This window comes from Chanos chanos, chromosome 1 (genome assembly GCF_902362185.1).
Source record: "Chanos chanos chromosome 1, fChaCha1.1, whole genome shotgun sequence".
NCBI lineage: Eukaryota > Metazoa > Chordata > Actinopteri > Gonorynchiformes > Chanidae > Chanos > Chanos chanos.
Window position 1 is genome coordinate 32,569,956 of NC_044495.1, and position 21,466 is coordinate 32,591,421.

Sequence of the window (21,466 nt, forward strand, 5' to 3'; positions counted from 1 at the left end):
AATTCTAAAGTGATTCATAATCAGATAACTTCTGCATTTGTTTAACTGGATACATTGCATTTGTAAGTTGATCAGCGTGTGCTACATTCTAAAGCTTTTCAAAGCTGTAAAATGAGATTAAGTTTCCGTGTGCTGTGGTCAGTTCGGGGCAAATTCATTTTCATATGTTTGCGTTCAGTCCATGGAAACCATTACCACACAGAGATAATTTGTATTGCCTGGCAACGAATGGAAATGTGCTACACTGTTTCTCAATACTACAGCCTGGCGCGGGGTCAGAACTGTAAATGGACCTGACCAGCGCATCACTGCTAGTACTTTGGCCTCGTTTTGATACCAGTGCGTCAGCTTGATGATTCTGTCCTACCGATCATTCAGCTCGCAAGTGCAACTATATCACCTGCAATTCTGCGAATGGATGACTCAGGGATAGCGTGACATCCCCCGTTTTTTTCTTGATAGAATCTCTGTGTTTTCTTCCTTCAGTTGGGTAAGTCATTGTATTCATATCAGCACAATGTGTCCTCTTGTACATTTACGCATTAAACCTACTGTATGATATGAAAAACATCACTCACCATGTAGGCTACATGTCGCAGCTTTGTTTACATCATGTTAGCTTGCGTCTTGCCTTAGCTATTCGTGATCCGTTGGTTAACCTGATCTAACCTACCCTGAGATAGTGCAGGTGCCTTATGTAGTTACCTCAATAGCATAATTATTTGTGCCTGTACTGCAAATTTTCCTTCAGTTGTCCTTTTCTGTTAAAATATCTGTGTAACCGTTTGCTTGTCCGTTGGTATGGTTGTGTTAGTGAACTACGCCTTTACCGTTAGTGTCATATAGCCTAGTAAACCTACAAATATGTAAGCACAGTTAAGTGACACCACGAAATTCAGCTAGCCGTATGCGCTGTTAAAATCTCAAATATCGGGGGCTGAACAAGTCTGCATTTTACGAAAGTGTATTTCGAGGGAGGGAGCTGATTCAACTAGAGATTTTTAATTGGCTGTTTTTACTGGAGCGAGTTGCGTCTTGGAAAAGATCTGCATGCATAGACCTATATAACTTTCATCGATTTTCGAAAGGTTTGATGTAACTGTCATCACTGTGTATCTGTAGTGCTCTCTGGAGTCGCAGCCCTGTACATCAAGAAGGAGGATAAATACGTCAGCATGAACTCGGATGTGGACGGTAAGAGAAACTACAGTGACGTGAACTCATGCACATGGGCTTAATAAAGTTCAAAAACCTGTCTGCTCAGCTGTTTCAAGTTTTTGGCAGTTAGTATACTCCTGTGTTCTTCATTTCAGGGTTGTGAAATCAGAGTATATAAGTGTTATCATGTGTTTGGATATAATGAAATTTAGTAGTGATTTAATTTTTACAAACTGTGATAAAGCACTGGAAAATCTAACATTAAAAGTGTAGAGACTGTGGTATGTTGTGAAAGTAGTCAGAGACTTCACGCAGCATCACAAAATAGCACAGTCCCTAACGAATTAATGCATTTATAGGGCTGTTACTATATATTAAAAGTAATGTCAAGCACACAGTTCCTGAGGTGTATGATTCATGAACATGACTGTCCCTTGCCTCTAATCACACATTAAACACTATCTGCACCAGTGTGGTGCTAGAGTAAAGATTCCTATAACATTATCTAACATCATATTTTAAACATAATAAATATTATATTGTAGTGTTGGGTCTTGTTCTTTTGTAGTGTGAGTTTTGTGGGATATCGAGTTATCCTGTCATAACAATAAACACTAACAGAGGCAGATTTTTGGTCACACATCAAAGTGGCTGGTAAAATGGAAAAATATCTGGCAGTGCCAAATTTAACCAGCGTGTGTTGTGTCATAGTTTCCAGCAGTGAACTTAAGACATGAGAAAAAACAGATGTGTAAGTTAGACAGGAGCAGCCAATGCTGATTGATGGTATTTGTGTTTACAATTTACAATTTGGCGTTCAGCACATGCTTTTAACCAAAGCAACTGACAATAAGTGCATCGATCAGATCACGGTTTTCATTTATTGAAAACGTGTGTGTGTTTCAGGTGACAAGGAAAATCAGGCAGAGTGGGAGGAGAAGATGAGGCTGATAAACCAGGTCCTTGAGTTGCAACATACACTTGAGGGTAAGAGCACACAACACATACTCGGTAAACAACATACACTCAGTAGTGCTAATAATCTCGCTCATAATGGTATTGAGAAGGGTGTGTGGCATTGTATTCTTTACCATCACAAATGCAAAAATTTTATAGGAACTGTCTGAAGTTCACTGCCCGATCCACAAAAAGTCCCTGGTCATCCTAGTTTCTCTCTCTCTTATTCCATTCCTTCTCTCTCTCTTTCTCTCTCTCTTACTCTCTCTCTCTGTCAGACCTCTCAGTAAGAGTGGATGCTGTGAAAGAGGAGAATTTGAAGCTGAAATCAGAGAACCAGGTTCTGGGTCAGTACATTGAGAACCTTATGTCTGCATCCAGCGTATTCCAGACGACTGATTCAAAGAGCAAACGGAAATAAGCCCACTCTTCCCAGCACTCCTGAGTTATCCCATTTTTAAACAAAGCCACGCCTGTGTCATCCCACTCATATTTGTTTACGCTCCTGTTACCAATGCTTTCCTGTTTGAATCATCACACACAGCCCAAATGTCAAATGTTTACATTGCAAGACTTGTCTCCGTCTTAGTATTTAATGTTGTCACTTTATTTATTTCTTTTTTAAAGTGCAACAGTGTTAAAGGCTCATCCTGCATTATTTATGCTTTTGCACGTTATTTTACCACATGTGAAGAAAAACAGAAACTAAATACATTAACCTGTGTTTACGTTTGACCCTGTTTTTTTTTCACACTGTCAGAACAGTGTGTGACTGTTGTTTGTCAAAGCTTTATACATTGAAACACAACTGCAGCAACCTCCAACACTGTCTTCTGTGGCTTAACATGAGTACACAACAAATTAATGAGATGACAACTTAAAAACTTTTATGCCACGGTAAAGGGATACTTCCTCTAAATGATACCTTTTTGTTGCCTTCCATTGCTGCCGTTGATCAGCTACTTCTAGACTTAAAGCACAAAGAATACACAAACAAACATCGAAGATATTTCACTCCACAATTGTGCCAGGAACATTCTTTTAAGATCTGAGGTGGAGCTTTTTTTGAAAATACAGCAGTTTAGGATTTATTGAAGCGATAAATCCAGTTAGACTATGTTATGTGGAAAATGAGAAAATTTTGTAAATTTAGCGAATAGTTCTTTAAGATTGTCAGATGTCTTCAGGGGAAGAGTGTTCTTAAAAAGGAACTGCGGTTGTGTTTCTGTGCACCTGTGCCCTCCTTAAACCTTTTCTATACAGCATTTTATGATTTATTTTTTTGCGGCATTTGATATGCCTGTTTTAATAAAAGACTTTTTGGTTGGCCTCGACGTGTCAGTCCCTGTGGTAATAGTCTTTATGCCTTGTGCGTGTGTGTGTGTGTTTGTTATTGTGTTTGGGTAGTTTTCATTCAGTTATTAAGTTCCTGCCCTCTAGGAATTATGTAACTGGATAGAAATGCTGGCTTTGGTTTGATTTGTATGTCAGTGCGTCTTGGCAAAGCAGACTGACGAAACCTCCAATAGAAAAGGAAGCAAAGACAGCTCATCCCTCTCCTCAGGGATCCAATTCTGTCATTTATACCCATCACGGCAGTCAGGCAGAGCAGGAAACTTTTAAAAACAGACGTCATGGAAACTAACAGCAAAAGATTATGTATTTACAAACTGAAATTCATTCAAGGAAGAATATATATCTATATATAGGATTAGTTGATTTGTATGCTGGTGCATGCAAATCAAATTCCCCTGAAAATCTGCAGCTTCTGGTCTGTGGTGCCAGAGAGACAGTGAGAAAGCTCCTGAAAAACTCCTGTGTCCCCATAGACGAGCCACTGACAAACTCCAAGAGGATGTGTTTTCATAGCTTCTGTTCGTACTGTCATTATCATGGCTGAGAAGTTCACTCACCTGCCCGACGATGCTGTAAGAGTGCGTAGAGAGAATGTGGAGAACAAAGAGAACATAGAGTTCCCTCACCTGATAATTCCATCAATAAATTTCGTCATGTAGGTTTTTTTCTGGTCTGAGTATAATTTGAGTTTAGCAACCAGTGCACATACAAATCTGGGCTGGAGGTTTTACCATGGATACATTTTGTTTTTTATCTTTCTATTTCTTAGGGTGTTTTATCCTTAGGTATGGAAGGAACACAACTGGAAAACAACTCTTGTACATATTGATTAAACATTAACAATCTAAACATTTAATGTCAGATGTATAAAATGTGACTGTAGATGTGCCAGGCCTGTGTTGGTAGCTCACAAAAGTTAAATTATAATAAACTTATAAATCATCAAACCAGTGAGACTTGATCAAGGACAGCAATGAAATGGGAATTTCCACCCAGTTCATTGCATCTGTCTATGTGTGTCCATTAACATGCCATGTGAGGAGAGGATTAATTCACCACACTCTTATCTGATAAACCCTGATCAGGTCATCTTCATTACACTCAAAACCAATAAGAAATCAAACACACAGTTTTACTCTTTGCACTCACTCAAACAGAAGTGACATCATTCAATGTTGGGTATACTGTCCATCGCTTCTTCTGTCTCACTCTTACGACAGTGAGAGCCACTCATTGTGCTGTTAAAATCAAAGTTAAACCGCCCTTGTTAGGCAATATGTCCAAAGACCTATTGCAAACTGAACGTGTTAGCCATAAATACAATAGGGGTCTGTGTTTCTTACACTGATAAAAATTTACTGATAGCACTAGCACTCATGTGCTGATGGCCCTGTACTCCCATGCATAGCATGAGAGTACAAAAGTTCATGCATAATTCTTTTGCACTTTTCACCCTGTCTGCATATGACTTTTTCACAGCCACAGATCTATTTTTAGGGATGTCCCGATCCGATCAAGCCATTTTTTTACTGATCGGCTTTATTGAGCATGAACGACCCACCCTGTCCTTTGTTTGACATCAGCTGTCACACAGGTGTCGTAAACAGAGAGCACAATTTGTGGCAGGACGCGGCTAAACCGTCTGCAGAGTGGACGCTTGGATAGGCTCCAGCACACCCGCGACCCTAATTAGGATGAGCCGCTTTGAAAATGCACATCAGCACCGCATTATCGTGACTTTTTTCTTGCAAGATTACGACTTTATTCTCGTAATATTACAACCTTATTCTCGAAATCTCAGAATTTTTGATACTTATGATAAAGTAGTGCTGATGTGCCAAAAGATTAAATATTTGTAATTTTTCTTGCAAAATTACAACTTTATTTTCGCAATATTACTACATTATTCTCGAAATCTCCAAATATTTTTTCCTCAATGTGGCCCTAATACTCCATCGTAGAAGTGTGATAAGAGCCATATAAAAATATTTTTAGTTTGTTTACATTATTATTTTGTAAAAATAAATAAAAACAAAATTAAGGAACAGCTTGGATGCAGCCAATTTTTTTTTCTTAATGCATTGCAGAGCTATTCAATTGTCAAGCGTATACATTGGATTGATTTTAATAACTTTAATGTACTTGAAGTGTGCACTGTGCAGCTGTATTATCTAGGAAAATACAAATATCGGATCGGGACTCTGTATCGGCAGATATTACACGGATCAGGGGCAAGAAAGCTTTATTGGGACATCTCTACCCGTTTTTTAAGGTCTTTTTATGGCATGTTCATATGAATGTATTTCTGTCATTATTCTACTAATATTTCCATCCATACTTAACAACATAAATAACAGCAAGACATACTGAATGAAATGTTAAAAAATTTAAGATTTGATCATTCAACAAAAATAAATTAATGGTCCTCCAGAAAACTGGGGCCTTACATACTGAGAATGTATAAATATATTATAACTGCAACAAACAGCTGATATCAACTGTATATTTTACAAACAGTAGAAAAGAAACTGATATTCCTTTAACCTTTCATATTACTTCTACTTTCCATGTAATATTTTAAAGAGAGAGAGAGAGAGAGAGAGAGAGAGAGATGAGAAGAAATGGCTTGGCAGTCTGAAAAGGAGCATCTCTCCTTAGGTTTAGGGAGTTCACAGATATTGCACACAGGTCACTGTCATGTCGATTCCAAATGTGAGGTGGAGGGCGGCTCTCCCTGCAGGACAGCAGTATGGGTAAGTGGAGTGCATTGGGCAGGATGGAGTTTTGCTGACAATCACCAGCTGTCCAATAGGGTGAGCTGTTGTTCTTGGAGTAGGCACTGCACATAACCTTGCTCTTCAACATTCTCTTCTCTCTCCTTCCTTCATCAAACTTTAATGGATATCTGTAAGGGAGAAAGGACGTGAGCTTTAACCAAACCTTAGCTATTGTGACACAGCCACCTTCTGAGCATCACTGAATCAAACCACCACAAAGTCCCTCTAAGACTATGAGTTACACTAATGTGCCTCTCTCACAACACTACATTATACTGTGTAGAAACGTTGCCTTTTTATACTTCACAACTTCAAAGTTTTAAATAAGTCATAAAGAATAAACACATTTAATTCTTCACGAAACAGTTATAAGCACCTCTGCGTTGAGACATAATTTGCTGCTATACCTTTAAGAGAAGAGGAGTTAGTGAAGTAGGAAGGTTCTTGTCAGTATAGAAGAGAGCTGGTATAGAAAAGAGACTTCGGTAGCTGAAAAGAGGGTGTTTTTGTGTTTGCTTTTTTGAGCACATGACCACTGAAGTAAGTTACACTATCTGATTCTGCTTTACGTAACATGTGCTTGGGCTAGTCCTGCCCTAAAGGTTACAGATATGACAGGCTGAGTGACATTCCACTGAGGTCATTCAATATTCAGTGCTCTCCGAGCATGTTGTGACGTAGCTTGGCAGCAGATCTTTTTCCATTGAGCATATGAAAGATAATAACTTCTTTTTCACAAAGAATGAGTCACTGTGTCTGAAGCATCTGTGCCAAAGATCAATGCGAGTAAAATTCAAATAGTGTACATACACGCTTAATTAAAGACACACCTGTGGGTGACACAACAGGAAATATCATCGTGGGTTTTTGTTTATGTATAAGAGGAAGTCACTGGCATAGCAGTGTAGTTTGTAGTGTGTTTTTGGTATATTCAAGAAAAACTGATTTTTTTTTTCTTTTTCATTTTTCATTTTTTGATTCCACTCAAAGCAAACTTAAAATTTTCAAACTATTCGCCTGCTGTGTATTATTTCCTTTTGTGTTGTCAGTTCTTTCCTTCTTTTTCATCCCGCATTTTTATCCCCTTGGATCTTCAGTCATTACTCAATCCCACTACTACATTTTTCATATATTCAAATTAGCATGTCACACATGGTTCACAACCGCAGGCCTCTTTAACCTATGGATATGACATTGTGTGAGAGACTATGCTCAAACTATAATCCATTCAAATTTGTTGTGTGGTACAGGGAAGGATATGAAAGGTTTACCTCACTCAGTAGGACCCAGACATCTGAGTCTGAGTGGATGACAAGACGCATGGCAATCAGTTCCCCTAACTCGGACTTTACCTCTCCCTCCGCCACTCCATTCACAAAGGAACCTACCCAGGAGACATCCAGGGAAACACACACACACACACACAGCAAAACAGAGGAGCAAGATGATAGGTGTCTTAAAATAAACAAAATGACATTGAATGAAATTTCTGCAACGACTTTGTTTGTCTCACACAAAATGCAAATCTTTTTTTTCACATGTAACAGTAGCCCCACCAGAGGTGCAATGGCTCTTTCTAGGAGATTACCTAATACAGTTTCACAATATCCACTGCAGTGACAGAACAAACCTTTTCTACTGAAGGATGTGTGAGGAAATTTGACTATTTACTTCATTCTTCCCAGAAAGGGGACGAAGTCCAGTATATATACAGTATATGGCGTCTGATGAGTTGGAAACAGAGGAGGAACAAACCTCCGCTTTAAATCTTTCATTAATTTCAACCTGTTCCCGTTGATCCACCTTGGTTAACAATAAAACTAACGAAACTGAATCATTAACACCAATCGCGTAAACAGAACAAATGATTACCAGTGTCATTTCGTGATACTATTATTTCTCTTTGCTGAACTGTGTAGCAGTTATCACACCGATACGCTCTTGTAATTTGTGGATAATTGTACTTTTCGCTGTCTGCCCGACGGCGGGGAATATTAATGTCAAATGCGCTCGTCTAATTTGCAAGATTCTGCCGTTTAAATACGCGCGAATCGCCGTGGAGTGTCCGAAGCATGTGTGCTATATAGCGAAAGCTACAGCGAAAAATCGGATATCAATTATCTGAATAATCCCTCGATGTGTTTTACGTATTTTCTTGTGTTACGAAATTCAGATTGTAAAAACGGAAGTAAAGTTATTGAAATCGATCTCAGTTTCTGAGAATAAACTTTTAGGTTAGGAAAAAACAGGATCTTTTATCTGTATAACGCAACGTTGAGTGCAATGCACAATAAAGTTTAGCACTTAGGTCTCAAATAGTTTGCAAAAGCAGTAACTCTGTCACAAAATCACATCGACAATCTTTAACTCTTTTACGCGATTGGTATAAATTATTCTGCGAATCGTTAGTTTTGTTGCTAATCAAGGTGGATCAACGGGAACAGGCTGAAATTAATGATAGATTTAAAGGAGGCTAACCTGTCATTTTTCACATCCTCCCTGATGAACTTGGTGTGTTTGCCCACAGAGTTGATGTGACCAGTGAAATGTGGTACCTCCTGAGATTTAATTTTAACTCGGGTATCGTCCACATAACTGATATCCCCCAACAGGTATCCCCCATATACAAGCTGGCTACAATGGGTGAAACGGGGGAACACATTGTGTACCCATGTTTCTGCCCATAGTTCTGCTCCTTGTATGTGAAGTAGGTGGACCTAGGACACAGCTTTAGGAGGTGGACCTAAGACACAGCTTTTTTGGTCAGTGTCAGGGGTGGTCTGTTGCTAAGGGTGGGGCCGTCCTGTAATTTCTTATGGACTACCTCCACTTCTTCATCAACAGGAACGCATGTGAAGAGGGACATAAAATCATAAGAGAAGATCCGCCTCCATAATGACATCCCTCACCTTATCCACAAAATCTATCATGGTCTGAATGTGATGTTCAGTGCAGCCTACTGCCTTTCGCCATTTTACAATGCTGTGATTGTAGCTGTTCCCCAGTCCTCTGTGAATAGCACACATGGCCATCGTAATTAATGGTCACGGCAATTTGCATATGAAACCGAATGTTGGTTACATTATTATGCAATGGTTCTGGTTTCGATTGTTATGCAACTGTACTGTTTATAAGATTGGGGATACTTGCAGTCAGCTGAGACTGACGAAGTCACTTGGATGAATGATGAAACCTTATTTATTGTTTTTTTATAGCATCAAGTATGGAAGCTGCAAACTAAGTCTTGCTGTACTTGTGCACTGACAATTGTTCTTGTGCAATGACATTAAAGATATTCTATATACACATCACACGGGTTTTCCATTTGGCAGGGTTATGGAGTTAACCAGATAACTTGAGCCATAAGTCAAGACTGTCTAATAGGATTATCCCTTAGCTGTTCCCCTACCAAACAATACTGACTTATAGGTCAAGTTCTGAGGAAAACTGAGAAATCCTGCTCTGAAGGATGTCTCCTTGTGGCAAAACATTTATACACATACATCCTTTCCAGCTAACACTGCTTTCAGTAAAGTCTATACTGACTCTAGCAAGCAGTATAAAAGGGGATTCAAATCTTAAAAAAACAGGTTTGGTGAGGCAATCGAAATGGTGCAAGGTCTCAAAGACTTTCTCAGCAGTTTTGAAATCCGTAGATTAAACAGAGGCTAATATTTGTGCTCACTGGTCTATTTACCAAAACCAAGAGAGTGGGACAAATCCCTGGATGCATGGTCATACAGAAATGGCCCAATGCTATAAGCAGATGCAGTATCATCACAGGCACTGGACAAAGGACATCAGCAAGATTTCATATGTATGCTCACCAAATTTGACACATGTATGACTTACACACTTTGAGTTCTGACAGTTTGAAATCTGCATGTTGGAACTAGTGGTAGACCTTGATACCATATGTCCAGTGTCCCACAAAACAACTGGCATAGTAGTATGACCATGACTACACCCATTTTCATAAAAATGTATCAACTGCTAAGATCCCAACTAACCCTTAAAATTACAAGAAGGATCCAGAAGCTCCCCAGTGAGTGTGTTTGTGTACATAGAAAAAAAAGGAAAATTAGAGAGACAGAAGAGCAACAAATAAAAGTTTTGTGTACCTATTATGATGAAACCATTTGAGGATGGCTGACAGCATGGAAACTGACCTCTCCTCACACTCTCTTTCACAGAGCTCTGAAACACACACACAGGAAGGAGACAGTAGAAAGTCACAGCAGCAGTTCATACCAAGAAAACAGAAAAGAAAAAAGAAACCAGATATAAGCTCTGGCCGTTTACTTAGCCTTCAGGGAATAGAGCATTTTGTTTCAAATGATGATCACATTTACAGACAGAACGGACCAGTTCTCTCAGTCAGTCACTCATGCATGCATCTGTTCTTCCATTAGCACTTTATGCTAACATGAATAGCAAGTATAGCAGGTGTCAGTAGGTCAGTTACTCCTGATAACCTGAGAGCCAAGTTTCCATGAACTCACACGTAAAGGAAGCACTTCCACTGTTGTGTTATAAAACTTGTCACCATTAGTCTCAATGTTCCCACTCCGAAAGAGATAACTGAAAGCAGAGGAGAGATAGATTGATAGATAGATGGAGGAAAGAGAGAGAGAGAGAGAGAGAGAGAGAGAGAGTACATGAGAAAAGCAAAAGATAACTGTGAGTTAAATATCACCCGAACAATTAAACAAATAAATATATAAATAAATGCATGTTATTTGTTCACAATAACACAGCATGTCACTGAGCAGGAGCCACTAAGTACTCCTGGCACTATCTATGACAGAATCTTGACCTAAGTCTGATTGAATTGGGCATTCTGGACAATTTGTAAAGCAGAATTAAAGCAAGGACCTCATGAGCCCATTCAGTAATTACATACATACTGGTTTAAAAGAAGGGAGAAGCAAAATCTGTTAGTAAGGTAAGTCATTAACTCAAGACAACCCACTTTCTGACCAGTATTTTTATTTTAAAAGTTTCTATCCCTGCACTGCTTCTAGGCACTGTTTAATACTTGCTACTATTACTGTTTTATTTTCAGTCTGACAGTCATTTCTGTGTATGGTGGGGTATCATTTGGGTTTCTCCCAATACCAGTACTAAAGCAATATTTTTAAAACGTTGCCGGTGCCTGAACCGATACTTTAAAAAAAGCACAAAACAAAGGTCGACGACATTAAAGAACGGCTTTTTTTATTTCTAAGGCAAATCTGAACTTCAAATTGAACAATATATTTACACCTTAAACATATAAATACAAATAAATGCAAAATGCTTAACAAATTTATATAACAAATTCACATAATGAATAAAACCTAACCCAGCTACAATAAATTAACACTAAATAACAGTTACAATAATAATAACAGTGAAATAAATTTTATGTTGGAATTCTTCGTATTCTACAAACTTCAGCAGAAATATTATAATACTGATAATTTGATATATTCATGAATTTAATGTGTTTTAGACGCAATTGTTTTTAAACGTTTGTTGCACGTCCCGGTGTTGGAATCCTTTAGAGTGAAATACAGCCACACTTTAGACCGTTAAGCTTCAGGCATTTTAGTCGTGTTTAAGTTTTGACGCCTAAATCTTTGAATTAAATTCTGTTTTATGGTTATTACTTTTGTAGGAACAAATTTGATTTCCGTGAAGCTAAACACCGTTGCAAGTGCTTATGTTAACCACTGGACACAGCCATGTTTATTTATTTACATTTCTGGCAAGCCACATAAACAGATGGCAGCACAAGATACCGGCGTCATTATGGATGTGTTTGTTTTAGTAAAGCTTCACTGAATTTTATGAGTTATGTTACCGACTTTCAAGCACTCGTTTAGTTAAAACTATGTACTGCTTATTTTTTAATTAATGTGTATGTTTCACTTTGTAAACAAAGTCAGGTTGATAACGTTAGCCATACAGCGATTGTATTGTCTGCATAGCTTCTAAAAAAGTGACATTAATGAGACTGATTTTCTCTATTTATGTATTCCACAAAAATGAGAACATTCGCGCGATAGATTTTAGTACCCATTGTTATGTCAGCCTTCGTATAATTACCAAAATTCCAAAATCACAAATTTGTGACCGTAAGCTATGGGGGCCACTCAGACGAGACCACATATTTGTGACCGTAGGCGTCAAGGTAGCTAGCTAACAGTAGGCTCTTTTTGCTCATCAGAGCAAGTGTAATGTTAACTAGCGATGGCATGTCACATGCACTGCTGCTTCGGTTTACTGTAACATCTGTTTCAGAGCACCAGAGGGCAAATACTTCAATCGATTGCCAGGCATTTAAGTGGCACTGAAATGAGGCACCGAAATCTGCGTTGCGATTTGGTCCAGTGGATACCGATCATATGGGAACTGGTGCTATATTGGCACCAGGTTTCCCTATTACTGTGTAAACATCATGTCTACGAGGTGTGCTGGAATATCATATGAATGATCTTGTCACTTTGTTAAATTCACCTGATATCTGTCCCTGATCTTTAGCATACAATGAATGCTACAAATTCTCTTGAACGTACAGAGAGCACTTTTGGAAACATCACAAAGAGTGTTCCAGTGTCTGTGCTCTGCTCTGAGGCAAACATGAATGATTAACACTGAGTATCTTTCACCTCCACTCTTTCAAACTGTGAGCATTTGCTCCCAGCCTGAAAGTCAAATACAGCACTGAATAGAAGAGAATTCTGTGTAAATGCTTTCACTCACTATTTGTGGCAGGGCAAATTATTTATGGCCACTGTTGTTTAAGGTCAATGTGGTTTCTGTAGAACCCGACATACTCATTTTAAAAGGCCATGTACAAAACGAACAATGGCCTAGTATAAATTTGTGTTCACATTATGTTCTGTCCTATTCTATTCTACCCTGTGTTCTTAAACAAACACACTACCCTATCACATATAATGGGACCGTCTGTTGACTGGGAGGTACTGTGTTTTTTGTAATATTTCTAAACTACACATGGATCAGTGGGTACAGGGGAATATGTTCCTGCAGTAGTGATCTGAGTAATGCAGTGTGTGCTCTATATTTTTAAGTCCTTATGTCCCTTGTGAATACAAAACCAAGTGGTTCATGTAAAACCAAAGGAAGCCATAGAGGTATGGCCTCTCCATCAGCATGCTCTCAGCTGGGCACCCATGACAGGCACAGCTGTGAGAAAAGCATTTCAGTACCATAGTCCCCCCACCCGCATATAAGAAGACTGTCGATGAGACATATCTAACAGCAACTGCTGTTTCAGTAAACAAATGTTTCTTTTGGAAATTATGACAGGCTAAATTTATGAAAACTGTTTTTAATATAATTTGCATATTGTAACGCAGCAATGACGTGTATCTGAATTACAAATAGCTTCACTGAAATTCTGACTTTCACTCAATCAGCTTTCCCTACACTATGCCAAATCCATACATTCCTACACTCACTCAGATACATACTGAATGTGTGAAGTCTTACCTTTTAATGGTCTGCGGTGTGGTGAATTGGATGTGGATGTAGTCGCCTGCTTTGGGGGTCAAGCCCCAGAAGAAGTCCTGCCCTTGGTATGCTCTCGTTAGTGTGTGTTCCTTATAAGGCTGCAGAGTGCTGTTAATGCTGGCTGCTGGGTTAACATAGCCTGTAAACAACTTCTGCTTCCCAAAGTCTTTATCCTACAAGCCACGCAAAGCACAATCAAAGAGTGAGGTGTTAGTTTGTGACCTAAAACCAAAAAGTTACCTAAAACCTGCTTAAACTGTGTACTCAAAAATGTGAGCATTAAAAAAAACAAGGGCACATTCAGGTCAAAACACCTTTCATTGGAAACAGGTTCACTGGAAACAGGTTCCTTTTCCTGCATGACTTCACAAGGTCAAACCTGCCAAGCTGTCAAATACAATTCAAGCTTTGTCTGGGTAGTAAAACCTCTATTTGTATGACTAAAAGATAAGTCATTCAAATGGCTAATGGTACGGCTAATGCCTAATTAGCACCTGCTTCAGCTAAGAACCCGGTTGAACAGAAAATAAAACAGAGGTACTTTTAAGTTTTGTATTTTCCCATGGAGAGAAGAGTGAAGGCCCACGTGCTGGAAGAGGGAAGGCTTGTAGGTTCTCTTTAGTTTATTCTTCTCACTTTGACAGTGTTTCTGCAGGAGAGAGAAGACCCAGATATCAGCACACTAACGTGAGAAGCTGCCATTTGTACATTAAAATTGAGGACAAAGTGTCTGTATTTTCATTATTTTTTGGATTCAACAAGGGGGCAAGGGGACAACTCTTGCAAGTTCATAAAATTGGGTGTTTCAGTTCTTTTAAAAAACAATGTGATTTAAAAGGTCTGACACAGTTCAAAGAGTGTTCAGAAACAATAAAATTCAGTGTAGTCTGCTATCTTTTTATCCAGCAGTCCGCTGTGACAATACTGTAGTTACACGAGTGAAAAAAAAGAAAGATTAAAAAAAACTAAGCATGTACAGTAAGCTTATTTAAAAAAAAGTACTGCCAAATTGACAAAAAGTATACAGCAACATAGAAATGAAAAGCCAGGTTATGCTACTGAGAACTTACTGCATCCCTTTCAGGGTTGCACACTTTGACCCACAGGATGTGATCCAACAGCCAGTCAATAGGCTTATCTTTGTGGAACATTAGGAAAAACTCCACTACCATTGGCAAGTCAGAGGCTCGGAACAGTTTTCCTGTAAAAACCAAAAACCGCAAGACAATGTTAACTTGAATAACTTACTGACAGATAATCATAAACTCCAAACAGCTCATGTTTTCTGGTGCCCCAGTACTGTCTTCTGAAGAACACACACACACACTGACACACACACTCTCTCTCTCTCTCTCTCTCTCTCTCTCACACACACACACTCACACACACACACATGTGAAAATGAAATATAGCTTCACACAGCAGAAGGGAAGGTGGGGAAGAGAAAGAAATAATGTACTTTGTATCTCAGACCATGATCAGTGTTAGTTTATATGTCTGTGTATTTTTCTCTGTTTGAGTTTGTTTCAATTTAATCTCAGTTGGAGGTAATTTAAACAAGTGAAAAACACAAAAATGTTGTGTGTGTGTATGTGTGTGTGTGTGTGAGAGAGAGAGAGAGAGAGAGAGAGAGAGTGTGTGTGTGTGTGTGTGTGTGAAAGAGAGAGAGAGAGAGGGAGAGAGAGTGAGAGAGTATGTGAGATTAATGAGCGATATACTGTTCCATGAGAGCTCTCTTACCTAAGTGGAGAAAATTGAGGACCCCTATCCTTGTATCTACTTACCTCAACGTGCTGACACTTGAGAATGCTTTGAAGAAAAGTAGAGAGGTGTGTGTGTTTGTGTGGGTGTGCGTGCATGCCTGTGTGTGTGTGTGCATGCGTGCGGTATGTGTGTGTGTGTGCACGCACACACGCGCACGTGTGTGTGTGTGTGTGTGTGCACATCTCCTCCTGATCTCTAATGATGTAGTTACGCACTTTCAGAAGAGAAGAGAAGAGAAGAGAAGAGAAGAGAAGAGAAGAGAAGAGAAGAGACTGACCAATGAACCCCAGTTTGGAGAACTCAAGAAAAAGCCATTCCTCTGACAATATCCCTGTGGCATAGGTCTTCATGGTTTGAGAGTACCCCTGCTTTGCCACAATGTCATCCTCCAGCTGAAACATTCAAATTTTTATTTAAAAAAAAGTGAAATGAGGCAACATATATAATTATGTACATTTACAAATAAACATCAAAAATGTAAAAATGCAAATACATGAACTGCATTATAATGATCTTTTATCTCTGACCTGAACATAAAAAGTGCCTTTAGACTGAGCATAAAGCATGAGGAAGCTGTAGTCAAGATTCTGCTTTGTCCTCCATCTATGAAACACATGCCAAAGCAACAATGACTATAAAAAGCACGCACGCAGTAGCACATTGTACTCCACAAACGGAGTGTAAACAAATGCACAAACGCAAACAAAGTTTCCAGGAAGCTCCAGAGGAGAGGAGAGGAGAGGAGAGGAGAGGAGAGGAGAGGAGAGGAGAGGAGAGTTTTCCTACTTGACTCTTTCTTTGGAGTCTCCAAAGGTCTCCTTCAGATCAGTGAAGTTGGGATAGAAGTATGGAGACGGAGACACCACCTCAATTAGCCCAGACTGCACATGATCTGGAAAACTGTGAGAACAAAATACAGGCCGAGATACACACACACACACACATATATATATAACAAAATATATAAACAGATTAAAAAAAAGTAAAGGGAATAACTAACCATCCAGAGATAAATGACATGAGGTCTGGATGACATGAGCATAAGGAAGTAAAACCATTAAAACAGGCCTAAAACAGACATGACAAATAACCTAGGGCAGAATGACACTCACTTTTTTTGTATGCTCTCCACCACGTTATTCACAAAGGCTGTGTCTGTCTGAGACAAGAACAAAGCAGCAGACTGTTAAAAGTTGACAAAACAATACCAAAAAGAGAAAGAAAAGGAAACTTTAGAACATGCTGGCAACAGAACAAAAATGTCCTTTCTGAAGAAAAGAGTTTTCATAACAGTTTTATCTACATGTGGCTAATGCGCTTTTGCTAGTCAAGTACACGAGCTTGGAGGTGGGAGATTTGATGGTGGGAGACTTTACTGATCCTGTTTTTTTTTAATGTTGAAAAGAAGCACAGTTGTAACTTGACAGCAGTGATCTCTCTGGGTCTACTGAGTGTAAGGACCTCCAGGCATGATGGGATTTCAGAAGCATCTTAGGCAGAGTGGCAGTGTACTGTACACACTTTATTAGGTCAGCGGGGAATTCCAGACTCTTAAAGGACACACAAGATTATATGTCTTGTGTGTCCAACCGTGAGTTGTGAGGAGTCCTGATTTTTTAAAAAGCACTCTGAATGCATGAATTTGGCAATTTGTTTCATAACACTGCACAGGAAATGTATTTTTATTTTCTCTCTTTTGATCAGCTTTCTACAATATGGCCTTCTTAATGGTGATTCACTTCTTAATCTAAAGTTAAAACAACAGAAAATGTTATTTTGTGGTTTTAGCTCTGCTCAGAAAGCAGTTCTACAAATCTGGATAACATCTGGCATCTCTGCACAATCATTTTGAATAACCAATCTACAACCAATCTACTGAAAATAGTAAATCTTGAATTTACAACAGCAACTCTCAACAAAGCTCAACTTTCTACAACCGAGACTCAGAAATCCTTTGTATGGAACATAATAGGCTACTGTTTATATGGCACAAAACTTGAAATGTATCAAAGGTTCTTGTCAAAGACAATGAATATACTTGTGGCCTGTTTCAGACCTCACATCTTTTGGGGAGTCTCTTTGTTTTAGGTGTCTGTTGCCCTTAAATTTGTTTTAATTGTCTGTTGCTTAATAAAGTGTATAAATTGAGTCTCGGTCTTTATAATATGTAAATATTTAATATCTAAGTCATAACTTCACATCACTGTTAGTAATATATCACAAATTAAATACAAACAGATGAATTAGTTGTGTATGTATAGTTCTGCAAACTTCCTGACTGAAATATCTGACAGTTATCATGATGCTGAATTATTCAATTTATTATCAATGAGCTAAATGTAATTTACTTATTTTAACTGATATCGCTTTACTTAATTCACTGAATACAACAAAAGCATAAACCTACAGAGGAAAATAACACACATGTATTTTGTATGTTTACTGTTTAGCAATAGTTTATACTTTTGTTAGATCTAATTTTTGTGGAAATAATTTTGAAAAAGTGTTTTAAAGACTATTGCAGGGCATCTAGTACGGCCTCTGTTTCGCCAGATATGCGCTAAAACTTTGGTTGTGTTCATAGTTTTTTGGTGACCCAGAAGAAAGTTGGCTAACTTATTCAACTGTCATTTTATTTTCCATAAAATGTTTCTAACAAGTTATGTTAAAACAGTTGTAGTTTGCCGCTGTAACTAAAGTGAAGTGAAACTAAATGCGTTGCTAGCACAGCAATGTTACGATCTTAAACCAGTCAAGAGGGTGTGGCAGCGTTGGCAGATATGTTAAAGTATCATACCAGAGGCTTAAAATTATCATATTTTGAGGAAAATTATTGTATGCGAGTCATAACCAAGAGAACAAATAGATGTAAATGCATAATTTCAGAGAACACCTGTTTATTGAGATGAACGACTTTTTGACACCGCCTACAAATCTAGCCACATTGTTTAAAAACAAACTTCACCTCACCCCTGAGGACTGTACTACGAAGCGAAGTAACTGGCTTATCCAGGTAACTTCTGGTTGATTTAACTCAGAGTAAGTGGTAAACCTCCTAACAAAAGAGCCCTATGGCTTCATTCTCCTGGCAAAACAAAGCCATATGGCGCTTCTGTTCGGAGGTTTTCTACTTATCCTGAGTTAACTGGGGGGGTATTCCAGAAAGCGAGTTTAGTGAAAACTCAGAGTTAGTTAACTCAGAGTAAGTAGTAAACCCGCTTTCTGGAATACGCGCCCCCCCCCCCCCCCTTCCATTAAAATGAGATAGGCTAGAATGATTACAACTACTAATAGCCTACTAAGTGTCACAAAATGATCAAGTCATTGTACATTATGGGACTTTTGTCATTATTGATCATACATCGTACAGAGGGCAAACTTATCGTACAAATACGATAATTAGCGTACATCAGGCAACGCTGGAGTGTGGTACTTGTCTGCTGTCTGACAATCAAAAAAAACCAATGCAACACGCGATTGGTTAATACCAAAAACATACAGTTGCAGGCGGAGATACTTAGGAAGTATGTAAACAAGTCAAAGACAGACAGACAAACTCCCGCCTTAGAAACGTAATTGATCAACATAGTTTATTGAATCGCAAATTTTCTATTTGGGCTTTGCACAAACCACAAATACGAACCGATTTGGCTGACATCCATAAAAAAGGCCATTCTTGGGGAAAAACGAACAAGTAATTTCCAAATAGTTCCCTGTTCATTTACACTGCACTCAATGGGGCTCGGCATTCATAAACCTGACTAAATTGATTCAGTCTTACTTGATGAGCTATCTGTTGATCTATGCTTGATGTCAGCTAACCTTCCATGAAACAGTGGCGGCATGACTGCATGGGCAGTCTGCTGTTTGGACGTCCGCTGTCTCTGTACTAACCACTCAAACATAGTGGTGCTGGCTGATAGGTTCAATACACACTTTAAAATAAATGTATTTATCTACAGTCCTCACCAGAAAGTGTCCAATCTTATTGCTGTAAAGGCACTGATATGCCAGGGAGCTTCTCAGATGGTTCGTAGCCTGTCTGTTGTTTAGTAAAGACTTGACAAATAACTAAAAACGCTTAGATAAGTAATCATCCTTCAGTGGTAGTGTGGCGGGGCAGGAGAATGACTCCTAAAAACGTTGTTTTTAAATGCTCCCAAATTTCTGTTATTTTAGGATCTTAGCATGTTTGTTTAGACTTCAACAGAAGTTCTGCATATATCCTGCTCTGGGCATCATGAGACTTTGGAATATTGTGAACTGAGGAAAAACTAAAAGGTAAGATCCCAGAGACCCAGGTAAAAAAAAACAGATGTAATAAAATAGAGAGGAGGAGAAACTGACAGAGAGTAAATCAGATGTCAGAACCTGGGATTACCTCGGCAATAAAGACAATGATGACGATATCATTCTTCTCTGAAGATGAGAGGTCGAAGAGTAGTGAGCCAAGTGTGTTCAACAAGTAGCTCTGTTTCTGTCTCCGCACAGTAGGGACTCCAAACACAAGGGATACTGCTCACACACACATGCACACACGCACACACACACACACACACACACACACACACACACACACACACACACAGAGTTTACATTCAAACAGGTCTAAAACATGTGACTGTTTTTATCTAAGCTAACAAATTCCAACAGTTACTGATAGCAGTTTCCATCCTGAGTACATTTGGCATAACATACCCCCTAAAGACATAAAGGACAAACTTTGGTTCAATGAATAACTTACTAAAAAAGAAAAAAAACAAAACAAAACAGTGAAGTGAGTCACAAAATGTCCTCACCTCACTGTTAACACTGACAACCTCACCAACTTTTTCACTGGGTGATTCACTCCATTTAGAGAACTAGTAGCTGGAGCCTGCGTGACCTAAATGCATGCCCTGTGTCTTGTACTGTGAAGTACAAACGAAAATAGTAACTTTTATTCCTCAATGTAAAACTTATTGGAGTTCAATTAGGACTTATTTTATATCACATTATGTGCAATGTTGCAGTAACTTCTGAGAAGTCACCGTTTCAAGTGTTTTCACATTTGCATTTTCTCTGACGAATGTTGATCTGTACAAGCGCTGAAAAATGTTAGATTGCAAAAGCAATTCAAATTGACTGATAAATAATATTCATGTTAATGATAATCCCCAATCTGTTTCTGTTGAAAAAGATGTCTCTAAATGCAGCATAAGACATCATCCTACAGATCTGAACCTGAACTGAAGGCTTGTGAGTTAAAGATTTAAATTAATTTTTTCTTTTTATTTATCGTGTCATATGAAACAGTGTCAGAGATCATGACAACAGTTTGTTAAACAGGCAAACACTGCAGAGGAACGGCGGTTTTAAGTATTGTGTTAAATTAAAACCAAACCAATCCCTCAGATTTGGCTGGCTGTAAAGATATAGCAGATATATTAAGCTTTCATGGGAGAGCGTAGGTCCAGTTTGCTGTCTGTAGCCTACGTTGGAATTACTCAACCATTCCAAGAAACATCCTGTTGGGCGTGGCCACGTGTTCAAATCAGACTCTCAAAATGCTGCAGCTCTGTTACGCTCTCAAAGGCTTCAGATCTTAGCACATATTAATCAGTTGTTGCTTGTCTGTTTGTTTTGTTTGGTTTTGTTTTGAACACGTCTGTTTGTTCTGCTTGCATACATGGATTTCACAGAACAAACACCTCATGTGTATTTCATATGCCCATTATTCATGTCAATAACGTATAGCCACACTACTTCAATTAAAGATCCAATAACCTTATTTACAACAATAAATGAATTGTTATTAATAGTTTATAGGTAAACTGATCAATGAGATACGTAAGTATCCTATGGCCCTTTGGCCTGTCACTTTCTTTTTACATACACAAAACTGAGCTATTCTGTCCTTTACTCAAACGTTCTGTCCTGTCTACTTATGCTGA

General features: G+C 38.6%; 2 protein-coding genes across 2 annotated transcripts in view; one reads left to right on the top strand and one right to left on the bottom strand.

Moving 5' to 3' along the window:
• Positions 1-1,142: 1,142 nt before the first annotated feature.
• scocb (short coiled-coil protein b) lies at positions 1,143-2,536 on the top strand. Its single transcript, XM_030787053.1, has 3 exons — positions 1,143-1,194; positions 2,065-2,145; positions 2,394-2,536. Exons 1-3 carry the CDS (start codon positions 1,176-1,178, stop codon positions 2,534-2,536), a joined length of 243 nt encoding a protein of 80 aa, XP_030642913.1. The 5' UTR covers positions 1,143-1,175.
• A 3,805-nt stretch (positions 2,537-6,341) lies between these two features.
• Positions 6,342-21,466, bottom strand: part of LOC115819187 (alpha-1,3-mannosyl-glycoprotein 4-beta-N-acetylglucosaminyltransferase B) — a 34,864-nt gene continuing 19,739 nt past the window's right edge. The window contains exons 6-17 of the mRNA XM_030782781.1: positions 19,915-20,048; positions 16,646-16,692; positions 16,320-16,433; positions 16,061-16,136; positions 15,811-15,925; positions 14,840-14,970; positions 14,311-14,418; positions 13,749-13,942; positions 10,751-10,829; positions 10,370-10,445; positions 7,520-7,632; positions 6,342-6,376 (exon numbers count right to left, since the gene is read on the bottom strand). Of these exons, the coding sequence (XP_030638641.1) occupies positions 6,359-6,376; positions 7,520-7,632; positions 10,370-10,445; positions 10,751-10,829; positions 13,749-13,942; positions 14,311-14,418; positions 14,840-14,970; positions 15,811-15,925; positions 16,061-16,136; positions 16,320-16,433; positions 16,646-16,692; positions 19,915-20,048 (1,205 nt within the window). The 3' untranslated portion in view covers positions 6,342-6,358. The remainder of the gene's footprint in view (positions 6,377-7,519; positions 7,633-10,369; positions 10,446-10,750; positions 10,830-13,748; positions 13,943-14,310; positions 14,419-14,839; positions 14,971-15,810; positions 15,926-16,060; positions 16,137-16,319; positions 16,434-16,645; positions 16,693-19,914; positions 20,049-21,466) is intronic.

What these genes read in the sequence shown, in the direction of transcription:
- scocb (XM_030787053.1), top strand. An exon ending in GTTGCAACATACACTTGAGG is followed by an intron (nt 2,146 to 2,393) that starts GTAAGAGCACAC and finishes TCTCTCTGTCAG; the next exon opens with ACCTCTCAGTAAGAGTGGAT.